General features: G+C 37.7%; 1 protein-coding gene and 1 long non-coding RNA gene across 2 annotated transcripts in view; one reads left to right on the plus strand and one right to left on the minus strand.

Annotated features, from left to right (window-relative positions):
- LOC149936216 (adenylate cyclase type 8-like) overlaps window positions 1-21,222 on the plus strand; it is a 92,413-nt gene that overhangs the window by 39,398 nt on the left and 31,793 nt on the right. The window contains exons 2-4 of the mRNA XM_090181195.1: window positions 16,626-17,075; window positions 17,150-17,559; window positions 18,340-18,563. Of these exons, the coding sequence (XP_090037321.1) occupies window positions 16,840-17,075; window positions 17,150-17,559; window positions 18,340-18,563 (870 nt within the window). The 5' untranslated portion in view covers window positions 16,626-16,839. The remainder of the gene's footprint in view (window positions 1-16,625; window positions 17,076-17,149; window positions 17,560-18,339; window positions 18,564-21,222) is intronic.
- On the minus strand, window positions 36-629 carry LOC149936217 (uncharacterized). Its single transcript, XR_016472369.1, has 3 exons — window positions 475-629; window positions 288-393; window positions 36-177 (listed from the first exon to the last, which is right to left on the minus strand). It is a non-coding gene; the product is annotated as an uncharacterized LOC149936217 (long non-coding RNA).

Raw genomic sequence — 21,222 nt, forward strand, 5'->3', positions numbered from 1 at the left:
TCCTTAGCTATATATCAGGATATTTAATACATCGCTGTTTTTCCAACCACCAATGCTCCTCTTGCCTCAGCCAACTCAAAAAGAACAATCCAATTATTGATCCTACAAATGTGCTCTCCTTCTTCAAGTTTTTCAAAACAACAAAGAACTCTTCTTTTGGTAGCCTTATAGTACCTACTGACAATTTTTTAAAGTTTATTACAGAAACAAATGAGGTATTTGATACTATAGCTTTAAACTACTATCTCACATGCCAATGTCAAAGAGCGTATGGAAAAATTTATTACACGTCGAATTGACAAGACTTGGTTTCAAGCATCAATAGATTCAACATGTCCGACTGTATTTCAAAACATGATAAGTTTCTTCGTTGAGTTTTGCATGCACAGTGCCCTGAAATCTCGATCATGATTACAAAAAGACACAGAAAATACTGGACAGGAAATTGATGAAGATACAGCACTAAACTCATACCTCATATTCGTCTTTTTTTAACTACTTCGAAGCTTTATCTTATATATTTATTTCTTATTTATTTTCATTAAGTTATTTGATCTTATTTCATTTCCAATATATTAATTTCTATTGTTATTGTTGTTAGGCCTTGGCTATTTATGTTTCCCATTATTTTAGGCTGTTAAAAAGAATTGACACTTCAATATTCAAATATAATATTTAAAAATATTTAGTTGTACTTACTTGCGTCATAAATTCACATGAAACAACCATTTCACATTTTATTTACATTTTTTAGTATCAGAAATAAGAAAATAATCGGTGCCATATTGCGGATGTAACAAAAATCTTCTAAAAAAATTTAACTAACGACACCCTGTAGCACCCTGGTAGTGGGATCCTGAACTTCATTTGTAATTTCTTCTATTCGCGCGTGCGTCAAAAACTGGTAACGAAATTTTAACATTGCGGGAATAGGAAGAGACGCCTCTCAGTAGCGAAGCGACTTTACCCTCTCTGGTGTTAGTATATTGAACGTCTTGTTAATCTTTTGATACGGAAATAAGGCCATATTTGGAAAATCTTGGCCGTTCCCCTTTAATTGCTTCGCTATAAATATTTATGTAAATATATATATATATATAAAATAATCTCATGGTTCAATAGCGTTAGCCTCTGGTACTGCGCTCGCACATATAGCGAAAGTTCGTCTGCTATTTAATTACGAAACGAAAACATAGATGGCGATCGCCTATCTTAAAGAAAATGAAAAAAAGGCGAATTTTCGCTACAAAGAATGCAAAGGTGGGGTTTTAAATCTCTGTAGTCCCATATTCTTAGACAGCTGAATTTGCTATTGACGATAGGAGTTTTCCATTAAACTATAGGAGTTTTTAGAGAATTTTCAGTTAATAATCAGCGCTCCTAGCGGAAATTAGTTTATCCTACTTTATACTCCCTTTTAATGGTAATTTTCTTAATACGCAGGTGCGAACCAACAAGTTAGGTTGATTTAAATTTATACTTAACTGAGCATTTTCTCGATCACAAGGCTTAATGAAAAACGTTTTGGAAATTAATTTTAATAATAGTTTTACTGATATTGGTAGTTTTAGAGGATAGCCAGAATTCCAACACAGTACTGATGATCCCCAACAGGGTGAAACCGGTCTGATTGAAATTTTTATGGCCTTATTTCCGTATCAAAAGATTAATAAATAAATATACTAACACGTACCTTTTTTGACTTGAAAAAATAGCTTTTGGCCCAAAATGTTGATACGAAAAATAACGCCAGGTGTTTGGGTTTGAATTTTCGCCGCCATCTTAGGGGCTGCCGCCAGCGCCCCTAACCCCGTATGAGCGATTTGCGAACTATCCTAACTTTTAAAATCGCACAGTTTAGGCTTAAGTCTCTTATAACTGGAACGCGCCGCGTGTGCAAAACAATTTTTTTTGCGTCTTCAGCAGCGTGCGCTTTTACGTTGTTTTTCTGTCTCACCGACTTCTCACCAGGTGTCGCGGCGGACGCGCGCTTTTCAATTTCCCGAAATTTCTTCATTTTATTAAAAATTAACCACTCAATATTTTATTATGCGGTTTTCGCCATAAATTTTAGTTTTTAATGGGCTATAGGGCTATCTAACTGGTTAATGCTTGACCGTTCCCCTTTAAGTTAAATCTGATAAACGTTTTGACCGACAAAAAAGTGATATACCCTGTATAAAACATCGATACAAGCAAACAATTGTTTCTGAGATTTTGTTTTTATCAACCCGTTGAAACTTCAGCTTAATCAGTTTTGTGGAAGTCTATTTTAAGGCAGAGATGCAAATTTCTTTCCAATCAAGATCAAGCTTTGCGGAGTGGACGGCCGCCTCCAGTTGGAACGAATCTTCCATCCGTGATCACTATTCATGAAAATTTAAATTTGGGTAATTGCCAGGGGATGTATAGTCTAGTAGCGGACGTAGGAAGTCTGCCCTCCGAGCGGCCTCTTATTGAAATTAAAATACAAGCCGAGAGCAACCCGGGTTAAAGACTCTCCAGCAGGAGTGAATTAATGATGAGCTAAACATGGCGCCCGATTATATAACGAGACGATTAATCCCCGCACGACCTAAATTGAGCCTTTAATAATGCCCGTGAATAAGTTCGTAGTCAATAAATGAAATAAAAAAAACCGCAAAGGCTTAGCACTCCTTTTAATGGAGGAAATGGAAGCAATTTTACGACTTTGTTCCGATGAAACGCTAACATCTAAATAATAGTTCTAATCATAAGTAACGTAATTAATATAAGTAATTAACGATTTCGGTTAATTAATGTCTGTCTGCTTCTAACGCTATACTTTTGGTCTAATTAAACCGCGACCGATACGAGTCTTGGTCCCACCGCCGCGCCACGATCTTCCGAAGTAGCGCCTATGATCAAGCGTTTGCTATTATAAAATTAGGGGAAAATGTCAAAATCTAGTGTCGTAATTGCTCCGCGTTACCATGGAGGAAACACAAAATAGTGTAAAGTTACAATAAAATGCAAATATTAATCTTTCAAAAGTTTCTATTGCATCCATCACAACTTTCTGGCTGCCAAACCTATCTATTTACCGGCAACCAAAAGAGGGCGTAGCGATAGGTTTCGTTCGCGAATAATAATTGACGATAGTTCATTAATTAATTAAAACCTGACTAATCTACTGGTTGAATCTCTACTTGAAAACAATTTTTATTTTAACGAAGAAGGTATTTCTTAGTATTTAGATTCACTTTTGATAATAACGTCGCTTAAAGGGGAACGGCCAAGCTTTTCCAAATATGGCCTTATTTCCGTATCAAATGATTAACAAGACGTTCAATATACTAACGCGTACTTTTTTTTGTCTTGAAAAAATAGCTTTTGGAAAAAAAGTTGAAAAATAACGCCAGGTGTTTGGGTTTGAATTTTCGCCGCCATCTTAGGGGCTGCCGCCAGCGCCCCAACCCCGTATGAGCGATTTAAGAACTATCCTAACTTTTAAAATCGCGCAATAGGCGAAACTATAAAGTCCAGGGGGGGGGGGGGCTGAAACGATGGTAGTCACGTGACTTTGCAGCGCCATCTATCCTAAGAAATACGAACTATTATTAATTTTATTTTGCTAATGGTGGTTTAAATTTTGATCGATTCGTCTAAATTATCTATTTATTTTTATTATTTACAACATTTTTGTAATAGAAAAGTGTAAGTTAATTAGCTGTTTGCAGTATCTGGAAGGAATAATTTTTTTCTTTAACGTCGCACGGCCAACTATGAACACGAGTTACCGAATCGAAGTTGGCTGTGAAAAGGTAGTCACGTGATTTTGTTTTCCCATTTTAACAAGTTGGTTAAGACCAAATTTACTTTATAGTATCGCCTATTTAGGCTTAGTTCTCTTATAACTGGAACGCGCCGCGTGTGCAAAACAAAGCTTTTGCGTCTTCAGCAGCGCGCGCTTTTACGTTGTTTTTCTGTCTCCCCGACTTCTCACCAGGTGTCGCGGCGGACGCGCGATTTGCGATTTCCCGAAATTTCTTTATTTTATTAAAAATTAACCACTCAATACTTTTTAACGCGGTTTTTGCCATAAATTTTAGTTTCTAATGGGCTATAGGGCTATCTAACTGGTTAAAGCTTGACCGTTCCCCTTTAAGGTAGCCCATAAAATGAAATAGAACGAATATCGCGACCTCTAGGTTTTAGGAGCGTTACAAAAGTTCAAACAATTGAGTAAAAGTTGGCCAAGTATGTCACCAAGAAGAGCTCTGACTGAAAACACGCCACTTGGCCTTCTGAACTGTTTCGTACGACAAGCTGTCGCGCCTTTTAAAAATGTAGTCTTCTCTCGTATAGGAATGTCTCGTCTTCGCGACAACACGCGCCTTCCAAATAATAATAGAGAGGTTAAGGAATCTTCGAAATACGTTGAAGGAAACTTGTAGAAACAAGGTAAAAACTTCGAAGCTCGCGTTCAAACGTGGAGAAACCCAACCTCCCCAATATCGAGCAGTCAAACGTTTATTTGTTATATCCGCGTGAAGAAAAGGCGAAACAAAATTCAATATATTATCTGGCTATAAAGGCTCTCTCGACCGGGCCTAGCGACCGATCGTTAATAGTCGGGGAAAAAGCGACAAGAGTAAGAGGGTCTCGAGGTGATCAGCAGTGTCCTTGTCGCGACGTGTTCCGATTGCCAGCAGCGTCCAGAATGGATGGTCAATGGACGCGAAAAAGGCAGACGAAGAACACTCAATTTCCGCGTCCGAACCAGAACGAAATAAGCGAAGAGACGAAACCCCCTGGAGGTTTCTCTTTCCGGAACGTCTTTAGTCTTAAAGCGAACCGAATATAGAGACTCCCTCCGTCGTAAAGTAAATCTTATTACCGCAATCGGGGGGGCTATGCCAACCGTCTCTTCTCCTAAGAAGAAGTGAGAGTGACTGATACTTTGCCCCCGGGAAATTCCAAAACAGTGGCTTCGAGGCGGCGATGAACTGTCGGCTACATTCATCAAAAGTATCGCACGCGCGGAATCGAATGCGTAGGAAGAGAAATGATTTATGGAAAGATTTTAACTCGTCTCCGGAAAGGATGTTATTTCGGAGTAATAGAAAGATGAAAATTGGAAGTTTCGTTCTCTTCCCCTTCAGAGACGCTGGCCGTCTCCGAGGGAATGTCTGAAAAATGAAATTATTGTTATAAATAGCTCCGAAAAGGGCTCTTTTTCTTATAATGGAAAATGTTCTTTATTCGATATTACGGAAGGTTAAAAGGTCGTGGTTCGTACTACACGAAAACGAAGAATAAAGATAATCTTTTTCAGTATCGATTTAAACGGTATTAGCTTCGTCTCATTGCGCTCTTTCGAACGAGTACGCGCAACCTATATTTAAACCCATAATTTGAAAGATAACATTTCTTTAATAGCGCCATCTAGGAAGCCATATTTCGAATCGCTATTCTTTTTAAATCAAGCGTTGTTAGTAATCGTTGGAAAGCTTGAAACGAGAGCGATTCAACTACGATTTCGGGTCATTCGAAATAGTAGTTCTTAAAACGGCTTATAATAACGAGATTAAAATCAAGTATATATATACATCACTGTGTCAGAATTCATAGCAAAGTGTACCTAGTAAGAGAGACCATACCACCGGAGGTCTATCATCATAGTGTCCTACACCAGCGTCCACCTAGCCCGGACAGGTGACAAACCCAGCATGGGTATAGTAGTACCCTACTACTGATGGTCGCACCTTTGACGCAAGCCACTCAACCCAGCAGAAGGTGCAGCAATGGGTGGACCAATCCCCACTTCGCACACAGCGGTGGGATTAAGAGTGGATGCTGTAGCAACTCCAGCCGACACCCTATCTACGTAGGTAAAGAGTCAAACCCTTTGGAGAGAGCTCCTAAAGGGCAACGACGAGCACACAGCTGTCCACATAACCCGGCACAGCTGGCACCGGAGATCCCGGTGTGCTCCAAAAGGCCGGGAAACAGGACCACCGTGCCCTCATACGGAGGCCCGCCGCCCCACAGCAGGCTACCCAATCCGCCGAGGCGGCCAGTTTGCACGGACCCTCTCCGTTAGCCTGAACCGAAGCTCAGTATCCAGCCCAAACCTGACCGAAGTCGGAGGTGGAGATAGGACCATTTGATCAGAGCTAACATCTCCCAGTGAGCCACCGACTCCCCGGGAAAGCCACCAGTTATTGCACACTCTAACCCATTTATGGTCTATATATATACACTCGGTGGAAATCTCGCGTGTGCAGCTGGGAACTGCGTGTAGAGATACAGAAAGCCATCGATTGGAACACGCGTCTTTTGAAAAACGCCGACGAAATTTTGCCACGCTTGTAAAACAACTGTCATAAATTATAAACGCGAAACGTAAAAATGCAACCCCCCCCCCCCCCCCCTCGCCTTCCCAGACAGAATCTACCGCTTATTATTGTCACGAAACAATCGCCATAGCAAACACCGCGTAAAAATTCGCGATAGCGACAAGCGTCGAGACGGTCTCGCGTACGAATATGACGGCCGAGTTCAAAGAGGAAGAATGCGAAACCATGACTAGAAACTTGGAAAAGTACATGTAAGTTGGAGCGGGCATCCAGAGTTTTAATTTCCGCGCGGTTTATCGCGGCTTAATTAAATAAGGCCCCCCAAAACTCGAAGCGAGCCCGTGATTGGTAAAAATAAAGTTCCTAAAGTCGCACCCCGATATACATTGAACCCCCCGAAACTCTCGTTTTATTCGGGATTCTATCGTCGGCCCGTAGGCGAAAGATTAGCTTCTATTTTTATCGATTAACGAAGGGACGCTCTTCGTTAGGGCTTCCCAATCTATTAATGGTCTTCTCGCAGCGCCGGAGAGGGAAATTCTGGAACGATTCCCCTTGTCAAGTTTGCGGAGATTTAAGGAGATTTGACGCTGCCCCCGCGGCCTCTCTCGTAACCCTTTCAATAATAAAAATAATAATAATAATATAAGTCACTTCATCCCGGCCCTCTGTCCGCCGGCCCCAAATTGACTCGATGTGTATAAACGGGAAAAGCGCTCCTTCAAAGGGAAGGTTTGCTTTTCAAAAAGGCCGCCGTAGTCTGCCGGCGTCAAAGGTGAACGCTATTAAACGACACAATGTCCGATTTTGTTTGCGTAACAGCTAAAATTCGGAATTATAAATGAAATGTCACCCTCGAGGATAAATTGTTATGACCGTTGACTAAATATTTATCTAAAAATCGTGCTCGTTTAATACAGTTGATAACGATCTATTCGGATTAACGAGCTGGTTTTTAGGTTTAATTACATTTCCGGGGGCAATCACTCGTCACACGTTTGTACAAATTAAAAAACGTTCTGTGATTTTCATTGATTTCTCACAATTTTTTTGGTGATTTCCCGTGATTTCTCGCATTATTTCGGTGATTTGCCGTGATTTTCTTCAGTGATTTATCGTGAGTACCTACAATTTTCAGTGTGATCACAGTTCCAATATGTCCTATAATTTAACGTCTTTCCTTTTTTCTCCTATAATTTCATTAAATTTCCTATAATAACCTATATTTCAAAAAAAAAGTCAGAAGAAATTAAAATAGTTGATATTTTAACATTAGATATTTTCTTTTTTCGAATTTAAGTGATATTTTTAATCAATAATATAATAATAAAGATGCTTCTTACTTTTAATTATTTTATTTTTTTCGGTTATCAATTTTAATTTTTTCGGTTATCAATTTTAATTTTTTCGGTTATCAATTTTATTTTGAAGGTTATATACCCTTTAAACAATGTTGAAAACCGTTTTCTCTTATGGTATAATTAATTTTCTCCTATTTTTTCCTTATTTTATCCCAATTTACTTCCTATATTTCACTGATAAATTTCCTATAATTCCTTTAAAGGATTTTAAAATATTCTGTGGTCACCCTGGATTTGTACACCGGATTACGTAATTGATTACCCCCGGTGTAAACAAATAATTTTAAAATGTGTGAAAATTGTATGATAATGTTGTGAAAATCAATAAATCGAACGGCGCCACGATCAATAGGGGAATCTTAATAAGTCATACCCAACACTGATTTTTCAAAATACGTTTCGGAAGCAAAAGTAGCGCGTGTAGTGATTTTATAACACTAATACCTTGATGAAAATATGGTTTATAAATAAATAACAATCGCAATACAGGGTCGTTTTTATATTTCACACTTTTGGGCGGTGTAAAAATCCCACTCGAACCCGCGAAGACAAACGTTTCATTTTACGTCGTAGATATTTGTTATAAACGTCTAATCAAACGAATGAAAACCCCACCTAACTTAAGAACCCAGAGAAAATGGTTCTTAGAGAGAGTATAACCTTTATCAGAATTTAGGGGGAAAAGTTTTCCATTCCTCCCAGGCACCCAAAGAATATAAAGCTTTATATTCTTTGGGCACCTAAGTTAAAAAATCATAGGAGTGTTTTTGGGTTTATGAATAAGAATTATTTACCACGAATATTCTTACCGAATGCGGTTCAAGTCGATATTTAATAGATAGTTAGGGAAAACTACAAGAATAAAATATATTTCAAAATATAGCACGTTTATGACTTAACTATTTACGTAATCATTGAGATATAGTTAATTCACTACTTACGATGCTTTTGTTTAAAAATATAACGGGGAAATCAGAAGGGTTATGACCTTTAACCCAAATATACAAGTAGATTTCTAGTATAAAGTATAGGTCATTAATAGCGTGCTATAGAGGTTTTATCTGGAAATCATCCTACTATTTCACCGTAGCGCCTCGTGTGGATTTTTGAGAAAGCTTAGTGCACCCTACCAAACACGTAGGGTTATACTCCCTTTAAGACAATAACGAATGAAAAAATAAAATAAAACTGAAACGGATAGAAAGAAAACTCTATATTTTCGCGTAAAACATTCTTAGTCTTTTATTTGATTCGTTTGTATTCGAACGAGTCTCAACGAGGCGCGTCTAATTGGATTTTTTATAGTTTCGCGAAGATTTTCGTGTTATTCTATAAACCGCACGCTCGGTAAATTTAAAAAAAGGCTAGAGTTAACCTTGAGAACGTCAATCGCTACACCGAATGATAAAAGAAAAAATAAGAAAACAAGCACATTAATTTCTCGATCGTGATATCTCTCTACGAATCTATCTTCCTCTGGTTTTTCCCCCGCCAATGAATGAATGAATGGGTCGGTAGCACGCGAAAAGTTTCGTACCTAATTGTCGGTTCGAAAGGACGCCCAGAAATAATATTTAACCCTCTGTCCGAACCGTCTTGGATAAATATAAAAGTCAAGGCCGCCGCTCGCCCGGCCGAGGCCATAATAAATGGCCGCCAAATCGCCCGCTTTAATACCGTTCATAAACACGAAATTGCTCGTATAACATAGTTGCTTTGTTTAAGTACAGTACTACCCACCGTAATCGCGCGATCTTTACTCGTTACGAACTAGACAAATAATCGTTTTATTCACTAATGCCTGTTCTTGTCGTCGGTAAAATTGAGCGCCACGTTACGGTTTATTATGTCTCCAAGCGCCAGTCCTGACGTACCTTTATCGCGTTCAATCTAGAAAAACGCGTGAAATGGGTTTTATTTCATTCTTCGCTACATTAAGGGGGAAAACTACAGTGGCCATTGTCTTATTTCGTACTATTTCAAGCTGAACTTTTTTAATTTTGTATTTTATCTTATAAAATTAATATTTATGTGTAGAACAGCCTCTTGTTTAGTGATTAAAATAATTTTGACAATTTTAAATTTAAGAGTAATTAAGTTATTACGTTTAAATTTGGACCCCCGGAGATAAACAAGTTGGGCGAGCGCCCAAACTACCCTTTAGTGATGACCTTATATCTCTTTATCTATTAATATTAGAATTATCAAAATAATTTTAAGCAATAGAGGAAGGTTCAGCCTAATAAGAAAAATATAATTCAATGATGTAATTGTTCAAACAGAAACGTTCAGCTTGAACGAAAAAGAGGCTTTTACTGTATTCTTCCCCCTTAAGTTTCAAAATTGGAACGCGAAAAATAATTTTGTTAAAAAAATAGAAATATCTGGAAAATTTTCAAAAACTTTTCCAACTATATTTGACAAAATAGAATTATTCAACTGGCATTTCGTTGTTGACGCGCTACACATGCTGGTAAATTCTAGCAAATTAAAAAAAAAAAAAATTCATTTAAAATTGGCGCCACCTATCGTGCATTGACGAAACTAAATGGGCGCGGGGAATAAAAATTATGATAACTTAAAAAAAATTATTTACATTTTATCACAGTTGAAAAATAGTTATCAGTAACTTTTAAATTCAACCACAAAGCAACTGGTCAGAATGAAACAAGCCAATACAATTAATTTTTAATTAATTTTGCATTGGCAGAAACTGCGTTCAAAGTTGAATACTTCTAAATAATGATTAAAATGTCGTTTCGAAAGGAGGTAAAAAATGCTAAGAAAGATACTTGGTTCTGGAGCTAAGGTACTAACTTGCACATAAGGATGGCATGGTTAAAATTTAATTACATTTACCAAGTTTTCGCTCCTTCTTAACGTCAACATTTAGGCTTTGTCAAGAGGTTTTCTACGCGTTGAAGAAAAAGGTCGCGTACCCAGAACGTCGAGTGACCAGCGTTATATAAAGAGGTCGGAAACTAATGCGGCAACCGCTGTTGAAACGCAATAAACCCGGAACGAAAGGTCAAAGCAGACGCCAACCCAATCAGTTCCAGATTGTAAATTGTACCCCTCCCAGAAACCCCTTCGTTTCTGCCACATCTTCGTTTTATGGCATTATAAGAGAGCTTGACCGAAAACGGAAGGTTACGATCCAAAGACGTGACTTCACTCTACACTGACGGTTCAATTACACCGTCAGCTAAGTCTCCAATTGGGAGCTATCGTATCCATTCTTCATCAGTTTCTCCCTCCGCGCTGATAGGACGAGATAAAAGAGAAGGGGGGGGCGAGGATCTCGAGGAGGCCCCCCCCGCAATTCATACTCTCTCTCTATCTCTTCTCTCGGTCTCTGCAATCGGAACTCCTCCAGATCGAAACGGGAAAAATCGGAAATATAATTCGTTTTTTCCTCATCCTTCGTCGAAAGCGATCCTATTTAAGAATGTGTGGAAAACACGTACGCCTTTTAACTAGCTACTACTCGAGCAAGTTCAAAGATTCGTTTAAGAGGTTTTAAATGTAAAGGGATTTCTAAAAAACTTTGCTTTTAAAATATATTTTGGATATAGACATTTTTCTAAATGAGGCAATTTCGTACGTATAGTCTGGGGGAGGGAGTGAAACTTCATACCTTTATTAGTGCATTCATTCCTTATCAAAGGAAGGCATTTGCCCTGCCTGCGGGTGCCCATGGGTATAGCCGCTTTTGTTTGGTCAAACTATAATAGTCGCAATTTTGAACAAATCAAAATCGGTAACACTGCTAATATGTTTTTTTTATAGTAGTATGAATGAATATTGAACTATATTATTAAACTTTCTACCATTTGGGGTTAGGATGGTCGGTGCAGTTTGGCAATTTACATAATAATTTAAGCCAATCAGGTACATACTTGTACTACTGCCAAATCAACTGATAATCGTTCATAAAAGTATTTGCTGTTCATATTTTTACGTATTTTCGTTTAACGAAAAGATGCGTATTAAAAGTTTATCGAAATAAATTTCGCGCTAAACCTTGGCAATGAAACTAGCCAAGTTTCTAAACGTTGCCCAGCAAAACCATTTTTGAACGACAGAGTGTTAGTTACGTCATAATAACGAAGCCCTTTCCACCCTGTAATATCTAGATATTCATGGTAGAATTTACTGGGTTATTTAATTCCTTTGCACGCTATTCCAGCAAGAAAATAATTTTTTTTTATATCGCCAGTCAGAAGTTTAATTTTTGGAATATAGCTACTGTAGCATACGATTATTAAGATTTTTTTCAAATGTAACAATATTACAAATGGAATATTAACACAATAAATGAAGTATCACTAAAAAAAAACGTTTTTTTTTAAAGTTAAAAGATAAATGAGAAAGGCTTAACACTAAAAATTTGCATATTTAAATTATTCGCATTGAAGTGAAACGAGATATTCTTAATGGAACGATACCTTTAGCGACGAGCCTTTCCTACTTATTAGCGCCATCTGTGAGGGAAAGAGCGAGTATAGTGTGTCCGCCCAATTGAACACCTCGTCAGGCGAAGGATGAGGCATTATCTCTCTCTCTCTGGTCCAAATTGGGCAATAAAGATAGCCCTCTTGGGAAATGTCACCTTCTCAACGCCTTCTCGTCTAATAGTAGAGTAGGTTAAGGATCATTTAGCTTCGCGACACCTTCGCGTTAAAGAAGCCGACCCCTTCAATTACATCTTGACCAAGGGTCATCCTAATAAAACAATACTCGAAGGAATGTACCCGATACTCTTGTAGCCGAAGTACGTTAGTTGGGAACTTACAAGTTGTTAGTGATTCTTACCCGTCTGATTCCTCTTTTATTAGGTCTAATTTATTGACACTTCGCTTGTATCAATAATGTAAACTAAAATTTAATTTAGTTAGTAGGTACAGATTACTTTTTTTATCGGTTTGATTTAAAATAAACTAATTCACAAATTTGTACAAGAAAATAAACCACTAAAGTTTCGATTTCAATGATATTATTTATTTTTGTGGTTTATTACCAAAAAACACTTCTAACCATATTTTAGAGGTGTTTAGTACAAAAATATAAATAAAAAATTGTCCAGGAAAGAAATAAACTTTATTTTTCAAAATTTCAGACTGCTGGTGCCATCTGGTAAGACTTGGGGTATTTAAAAATCGCCCTCTAATGGCGTAACCCCTGTGAAAGGATCTCCTCTCTTTTACAAATATTTATCGCTTTACTCTAACAGAAACAATTAATTGTTATTTTAATAATTACTTCATTAAAAGATACGGTCTCAAAATATTACCAGACATATATTTTTTGTGAATAATTTAAATTTATTTTATAAAATACTGGAGCTTCTGAGTGGTCTACAATGAACTGTGAAAGCTTGTTCCTTACCGCTCATAACGTCGATTGCTCAACCTCTCAATTTCAGTACGCTTCCGGATATACCTCAATAAAGACATTTTAAATGAATGTACGAGCAATATATTTCCAGTCTCGCGTTCGGGGGCCTTCCAACGAAAATAATTTATCACCGCGGGTACATTAACGCAATCTACGGCGGGCCCGTAAGAACAATATACAATGATTACGTTGCGTTGCAGCAGAGGTGATATATTTCCCCGTAAGCTTCGGTCGCAACGAAAGGGATTTGATAATTTGTTTCACTTAAAAATGACTGTCTCGGGGCTATTACGCGCCAAGAGGGCCTTTTAATTATTGCCCCCAGCCTCCCCCCCCCCTTCTCTCCTGATTTTATTCATGAACGTTCTCTCCCGACGCGCGCAAAATTTTTTTTTAACTTATAAATAATATTTTTTAACCTCCCCTTTAACTTGTCAAATTTGTACGGGGGAATGTTGCGATTTCACCACGGTCGTAAATTGAAACTATCAAATTTTATCAATCTATTGATTATCGGATTGCTAAATAGTAACTGAAGTATATAAACATCTACCATCGCAGGCCACGAACAGTTTTCAATGAGAGTGAATGAAAGTGTATTAATCAGCCTAACGATGGAAATGTCAAAAATGTACTGCCTAAATCATAATTTCCCTTTTTAGGAAATCACAATATGATTTATTTCGCTTAGAACTAGTGTTGCAAGTCGGAAAATTTTCAGTGGAAAATGACCGAGGCCTTTTTTTCGGAAATTTTCCGTATTTTTCCGAAAAAAATAAAAAAAGTTTTCATTCCATGATTAGTCTAATACATTGTTTGCATATTTAAATAAAGCGGCATTTTCGCCAAATTCTTTCGAATCTAAAAGTAAAACTAAACCCCTAGACTAGTTTAAACTGATTAACAATGTAACACTATTAAGGTTTTGCAGTATGTTTACTGTTATTAGACATTTTATATCGATAAAAAGTTAATAAACAAAGTTGCGGAAAATTTTCTGGAAATTCTTCCGCGTTTTATTTTTCCGAAAAATTAACAACACTACTTAGAACTATTTTTACTTCCGAAAATCAGCGGGAGCCTGCGAATAACATTGTTTTCATATATAGTGATAAAATTATTATAGGAAAGGTACAACGTTACTCACCACTAATTTCTAAAGTTCTAAAGGGGGAGATGAATACCTATCTCGTAAGGTATATTTTATCTACGTCTGATAGTAGCTGTGTCATTTCTAAAAGACTAGCCCGACTTGTTTAAAATCTTTCGCAACCGTCCAAAAATACGGGTTTCCATTCTATGCCAATATATCAGATTACTATGTTTAAAATAATTGCGATAGTTATAATTACTAGCTTTGAAGGCTGATATTAGGATTAAAACGTGTATCAAATAAGACCGGTTGCGGATCGCCCGCCGCTTTGGCTCGTAGGTTGACTCTCTTAATACTACCAGGTTACGCGACCGATCGGAAGTTGGCCGCTGACCAGCCAAAAATCACGTAGCCTTGACGAGGCTTAAAAAGAAATGGCGGGCTCCACCACGAAGGGAATGCAACCCGTCCATAAAATTACCGAATTCAGAGGTTTGACGTTTTCCAAACAAAACGCCCGGCAATTACAATCATATTTGGAGATCATAATCGAAAGTATACGCTGTTATTTTCTTAACCCTAATTTTGATTACCGACATTATACCGCGCTTCGAAAGGTACCTAATTTTAATTGCCGAGTAATAACTTTTTGAAAACCGAAATTAGGCAAAAAATATAGAGCAAATGTTACATTACCCGGGATATTAGCCTACATTTTGAGTTAATTTATATTTTCAATTGAATATGTTTCCAGTTTAATCTACCTTTATGGGGGGTTTATTATTTGGTATAGCACTGAAACGAAGAGCTTATACACTTTTCAGACGATGCTTACAAAAGTGCATGGATTTATTATACTAAAATGTATTTTTCATAAATATTTCAGAATAAAACGTTAACTGTGGTTATTTAACGATATTAGCAAAAGTAAATAAAACCGATTTTAGTAAAGTAAATAAAACCGATTTTAGTAAAGTAAAGTTTATTATTATTTATAAATATTTCAGTATAAAACTGTGTTTTATTTAACGATATTATGGACAAAATAAATAAAACCGGGTTTTTGTAAAGTTTGTTATTATTTATAAATATTTTAATATAAAAACTGTACCAGTTTATTTAAGGATATTAGGGACTGTGTTCTTTAGCAAAAGTAAATAAAGCCGGGTTTAGTATAGTAATGTTTATTATTATTTATAAATATTTCAATATAAAAAAGTTAACTTTCATACATTGAACGGTATTACGAACTCGTTTCTAAATTTGTACGTAAATTGAAATGTAATATAAACACGCTGTACATTTCTTTACTACCTTCGATTAAATAATTACTTAAATAAGGTCCTTAAATGATCTATTGACGACTACAATGGGCTGGCGGTTCCCGATTGAAAGGGCAATCACGTTTTATCACTAGGAGCCCTGGGCGCTGGCACGCCGTAAAACCCCTTTTCTAATTGTGATGGTGGATAACGAAAAAAAACTAGTAAAAACGAGATAACAGAAGTTTTTTGGTGGAATTTAACGACATCAAGTTCGTTAGTCGTTTCTGCACACTTCAACGACTGTCCCTCCCGACGTACTCTATCTGTTACTTGCCAAATCAGTATCTCGCAATCACGGACAGACTTTACCGTCATCCCCTCCTTTGACCTAGATGTCGAGTTTGGCTCGTAAACGGGATCGTGTCTCCGATCGAGCGCGAAATTTACTTATAATTACTCTAATAAACGGCTACTCCGAATACCGGTTACGGAGGAATTTAGGTAGTAGAGACCAGAGAGCTTCAGAGGGGGGGGGGGGGGAGGACCTACCAAAAAAACTAGATTGAATTTCGGTTATTTGTTATTGCATTCATTAAGGATAACGAGCGGGTTGAACACCTCTCTCTCTCTTTAGTCTATCCAGTCGCTTTCAATACGGACACGGATCTGACACATTGGCAGGCGCGATTTCATTACCGTCGCGAAGTAAAACGTTTAAGTGGACGCGGCATATCTTTGGATAGTGTATAAATTCACGCGGAAAGTGTTTGAGAGATAGGCGTCATCCAACAGAAAGTGATATTGATAAGAACTAAGTGGCTACAAATTCAATGATGGAATGGTTCGTACTCCTCATTTCTATGCCGAAACTATACTGTTAGTTGACGTTCAATTATACTCCAATAATACTTATTCGAAAAACCGTCTGTTAATTAGTGCTACCATATTTGTTTAACCGTACTTTAACGTAACTAACGTCAGTTACTCTAAGCTACTGTTAAACCTGGTGGATGATCCATCAGAAACATGAGACTTTTATTATCCATTGAATTACTGCAGTAATTTGAAGACTTTGGTTTATAAAAATCTCATACCCCACTGAATAATAACAAAAAACTGAACGCAATTTCTGGGATATTAAATTTGGTTTTAATAGGATATTAAATGATGTGGTTTTCTTTAACAGGGGTCCGCCTCGATTCCTGTGGTACAAGGCGCTCCGTCGAATTCGGGACTCGAGTTATTTGGGCGACCCGGGAGGTGGCGGGCAAGGTGATCTCTATACTAGCATCCATCCCGTCCCATCCATTCAATTACACCCTCCACCCAAAGAGCGGCAAAACAGCCTCAGCAGCGGGAAGCCCATCCCGACCGTCAGTTTCTCAGTCAGCAGCAGCCATATGCCGGATCTCAACGGCGGAAGCCATGACGATTCGCGGACGTCTTCGAGGGAACTTTTGGGGTCGTGCGACGGGGGGTCCGTCAGCAGTCCGGCCAGGTCGTGGACCAAGTCCAGCACGGGCACTCTGCCGTCGGTGGCCATCTCCATCAACCCCTCCTGCAACGCCGACGCCAAGAGCAGTCCTGGTTCGGTTTCATCCACAACCGCCATCTGTCGGCGCAACCGCATTAGAAGGTGAGACTAGTTACCAAATCAACATAAACCCAAAGTTTTAAAGCCTAAAAAGCTACGTTGTCGTTCGTCTTTAGGGCATCGACGGTGCGGAAACATATGGCACCACCGGTAATCGAAGGAGCTGAAGAGCAGGACTTTTCTAGCCGACGCTCGTCAGGGGTTGTAAAGAAAGGAGTCATCATCCCCGTGTTGTCCAATTCTTTCCGCGACGAGCACCTCGAGAAGGCCTACCAACGGTACTCCCATCGCCAACGCCAAAAATCCCTGATCATCGTCAACATCATCGACATTATCCTCAAAGTCTCCCTGTTCGTGTCCTGTCTGCTCCAGGACAACGCGGAATTCCCCGTTCAAGGGGTCCAGAAGAACGCCCCCTGGCTCGTCCTTAACATCGTCGTTTGCGTCCTCACCTTATGGAAGTGTTTCGCCAATAACTACTTGCACTGGGGAGCCGTCGTCACTTGGATCATACTTAACGTCCAGGGTAAGAACGCTTTGTTCTATTCCAAAATTCAACTAAACAAAATAAATAATAATCAGCTATGGTTAATTCCCAAGGCGCAACCTCCGACCCAAATCAGCTAGCGACTTGTAATGCCTTTATATCAGGAGGCCGAGTTCCTTTCCCTCGCTATCAACCTAACCTTTCATTTAAAAAAAACCTTACTATTCAAAGAAGGTATGAAAGAATCGGGAATATAATCAAGTCTCAATCAATAACATTTGTTTCCTCAATACACGTTGTATAAGATCGTTACTCCGAATGATTCTAAATTAGGTTTATTTATTTCCTCCTCGGAGACATTTCGCGTGGACCCGATTCCTATACACACTCTTTCCTTCAAAATTACCTCGCTAGTCATCGTACAGTTTTAAGATAAGAAGGGCTTAGCGTAAAGTTTACTTTTTCTAAGAGGCGCTCATCCTTAACCGCACTCTCAGCTAAAGTTGGTAAGCGAGGGATGAGCTCTCCTTCCTTTCTTGGTTAAGAATCCCCGGGATGAAGAGACGGAAGACGATGAGGGATGATGCGGGAAACGGAAGATCCCGTTACTCCGGAATTACATACCGAGAATCGTGCGGCGGGAAGCATTCGCGGTCGGATAGCCAACATCATCCTTCCGTATCTCGTCCGCTCCAGGATATACTTTCGATTTCGGATGAATTCCAATATAGGCCAATAGATTTAAAGTTGGGAGATTTGTTTCTTACCCACGATTCGGAGGAGATCTAAGAGGTTGATTTTTTTTCATTATTACGAAAGGAAACGGAAGATTCGGAGTGGATTTCAATTCCTCCGGTATGATTGACTGGAACGAGCGAAACGGGGACGCGGTGTGGCACATTCTCTTCGTGGTCTTCGTGACCTACGCCATGCTGCCGCTGCCTCTCAAACTGTGCGTCGTGTTCGGCTCTCTCAGTTCAGTCGTGCACCTCGTTTTATCGTGCATCATCACCACCAACAAAAACATTGATTTCGTTCAAAAGGTAAATACTACATTAGTATCGTTCGACTAAAAACTGGTCGATCTTTGGAAAATGGCTATCTCGACCTTTAAAAATTTTATATCCAAAATTACTAAAATCTTATACTAAAAAATAAGTACTATCAGAAGTATATAAAAGGTAAACACTACATTAGTATCGTTCGACAAAAAACTGGTCTGTAATTGGCCTACTGAATAAATGATTAAATCATTGGTGCCCAAATGGGCGATCTTTGGAAAATGGCTATCTCGACCTTTAAAAATTTTATATCCAAAATTACTAAAATCTTATACTAAAAAATAAGTACTATCAGAAGTATATAAAAGGTAAACACTACATTAGTATCGTTCGACAAAAAACTGGTCTGTAATTGGCCTACTGAATAAATGATTAAATCATTGGTGCCCAAATGGGCGATCTTTGGAAAATGGCTATCTCGACCTTTAAAAATTTTATATCCAAAATTACTAAAATCTTATACTAAAAAATAAGTACTATCAGAAGTATATAAAAGGTAAACACTACATTAGTATCGTTCGACAAAAAACTGGTCTGTAATTGGCCTACTGAATAAATGATTAAATCATTGGTGCCCAAATGGGCGATCTTTGGAAAATGGCTATCTCGACCTTTAAAAATTTTATATCCAAAATTACTAAAATCTTATACTAAAAAATAAGTACTATCAGAAGTATATAAAAGGTAAACACTACATTAGTATCGTTCGACAAAAAACTGGTCTGTAATTGGCCTACTGAATAAATGATTAAATCATTGGTGCCCAAATGGGCGATCTTTGGAAAATGGCTATCTCGACCTTTAAAAATTTTATATCCAAAATTACTAAAATCTTATACTAAAAAATAAGTACTATCAGAAGTATATAAAAGGTAAACACTACATTAGTATCGTTCGACAAAAAACTGGTCTGTAATTGGCCTACTGAATAAATGATTAAATCATTGGTGCCCAAATGGGCGATCTTTGGAAAATGGCTATCTCGACCTTTAAAATTTTTATATCATAAATTACAAAAATCTTATACTTAAAAATAAGTAGTGGTGTGCGAGTACTCGAAAATTGCGAGTACTCGTTATCGAGTCCGAGTCCGAGTACTCGGACTCGGACTCGGAATACGTAATTTTATTACTCGCACGGGTACCCGATTCCCACGAAAAGGGTACATAATTACTCGAAGCGGACTCGAGTAAATAGATAATTTGAAAATTACCCGGCGAGTCTAATATTACTCGGCGAGTCCATTATTACTCGGTGAGTCCATTATTATTGGAATGTGGTATAAAATTAAATTGGTAATAGTCTAGCTAACTTGTTATAAGTTAAAAGATATACCTGTGATAAGTTTTTCTAGTCGAGCCCTAACCTAAACAGTATCATTTCATTTGTTCTATAGTTATATATAGTTTTAATTTTAAATTTTGTTCTTGAATACCAATTGCCACAAGTTGTCATTGAGAATTAAGATCAAATTAAAAAATATTTTTCAACATTCTGATTGCTGAATTACTGATTTTTCTATTATTTAATAAAATATAAAAGTCCTAAAAATTAAAATATATCATACTAATTAATTAGAAACCACTATTAATAAATTTACAAATTTAATGATTATTTAAACAGCGGCAAATAAATTCCAGACGAATTGGCCACGATAACTTAGGACTCGAATTGAACTCGATAAAAATTAGGACTCGAATGGGACTCGTTAAAAACATTCCGGACTCGTATTGGACTCGAAAGCTTTAAACCTAATTCTTTAGTCCAAGTTTCTAAGACTCGAGACTCGACTCGAATTTCCAAAAACAGGACTCGCACACCCTTAAAAATAAGTACTATCAGAAGTATATGATATATATCTTACGTTATAAGTATTCAACTACCTATCTTGCTAATGCTATGAAACATGTACCTACGCAGACTCCCGTTGAGTTTCCAAAACCGTTTGCGAAGAAAAAATAGTTCCGGGCGTAACCCATCTTATATTGATTTCTAATACTATTTCTACGGTAAAATATGATTTATTAATAGTTATACGCAGTGTAATTTTTACATTTAAGCAAAGTTTAAGCCGTGTCGAGCCGCAGAAAGTACAGGTTTTATTTTATTGGTCTAGATGGATTCTTATCTCGTAAGTGTGATATTATAAACTTCTGATACTAATAACAGTACGATCTCGACCTTGAGAAAGGTAATATCAACCTTCAAAATTAATTTCGGGGTCCGTGTAATAAATTATTTTTTTATTCGCTTAAAATCTCTTTTGAAACCCAGAGGAGCGCTAATCACAAGCTAAAAATATATTACAAGCATTGAAATATATACAATATCGTGGATATAAATTGAAAACGTTGCTAAAAAAACCATAAAAAATACCTAAAGCAAAAGAGGGTATTTGTTTTTAGGAGACGGTCCGGTTAATTTCGGATCGTGACTGTATTCGGGTTCGTGTTCCCGAGAGAAACCACTTCGGGGCTTCCAATACGCAGAAGCTATCAAGCCGATAATTGAAAACTTATATAGAGCCAGCGCTAAATCAATCTCTACAGCGAAACTAGTCGGATAAAGTTTGGTATCGGTTCTCTGTAAAGAAAGGCTATCGAAACTTAACACTAGGCGAAAAAAATCGCGGAACTTTTAC

Source organism: Leiobunum rupestre, chromosome 7, assembly GCF_980474605.1.
Source record: "Leiobunum rupestre chromosome 7, qqLeiRupe1.1.hap1, whole genome shotgun sequence".
NCBI classification, from domain to species: Eukaryota; Metazoa; Arthropoda; class Arachnida; order Opiliones; family Sclerosomatidae; genus Leiobunum; species Leiobunum rupestre.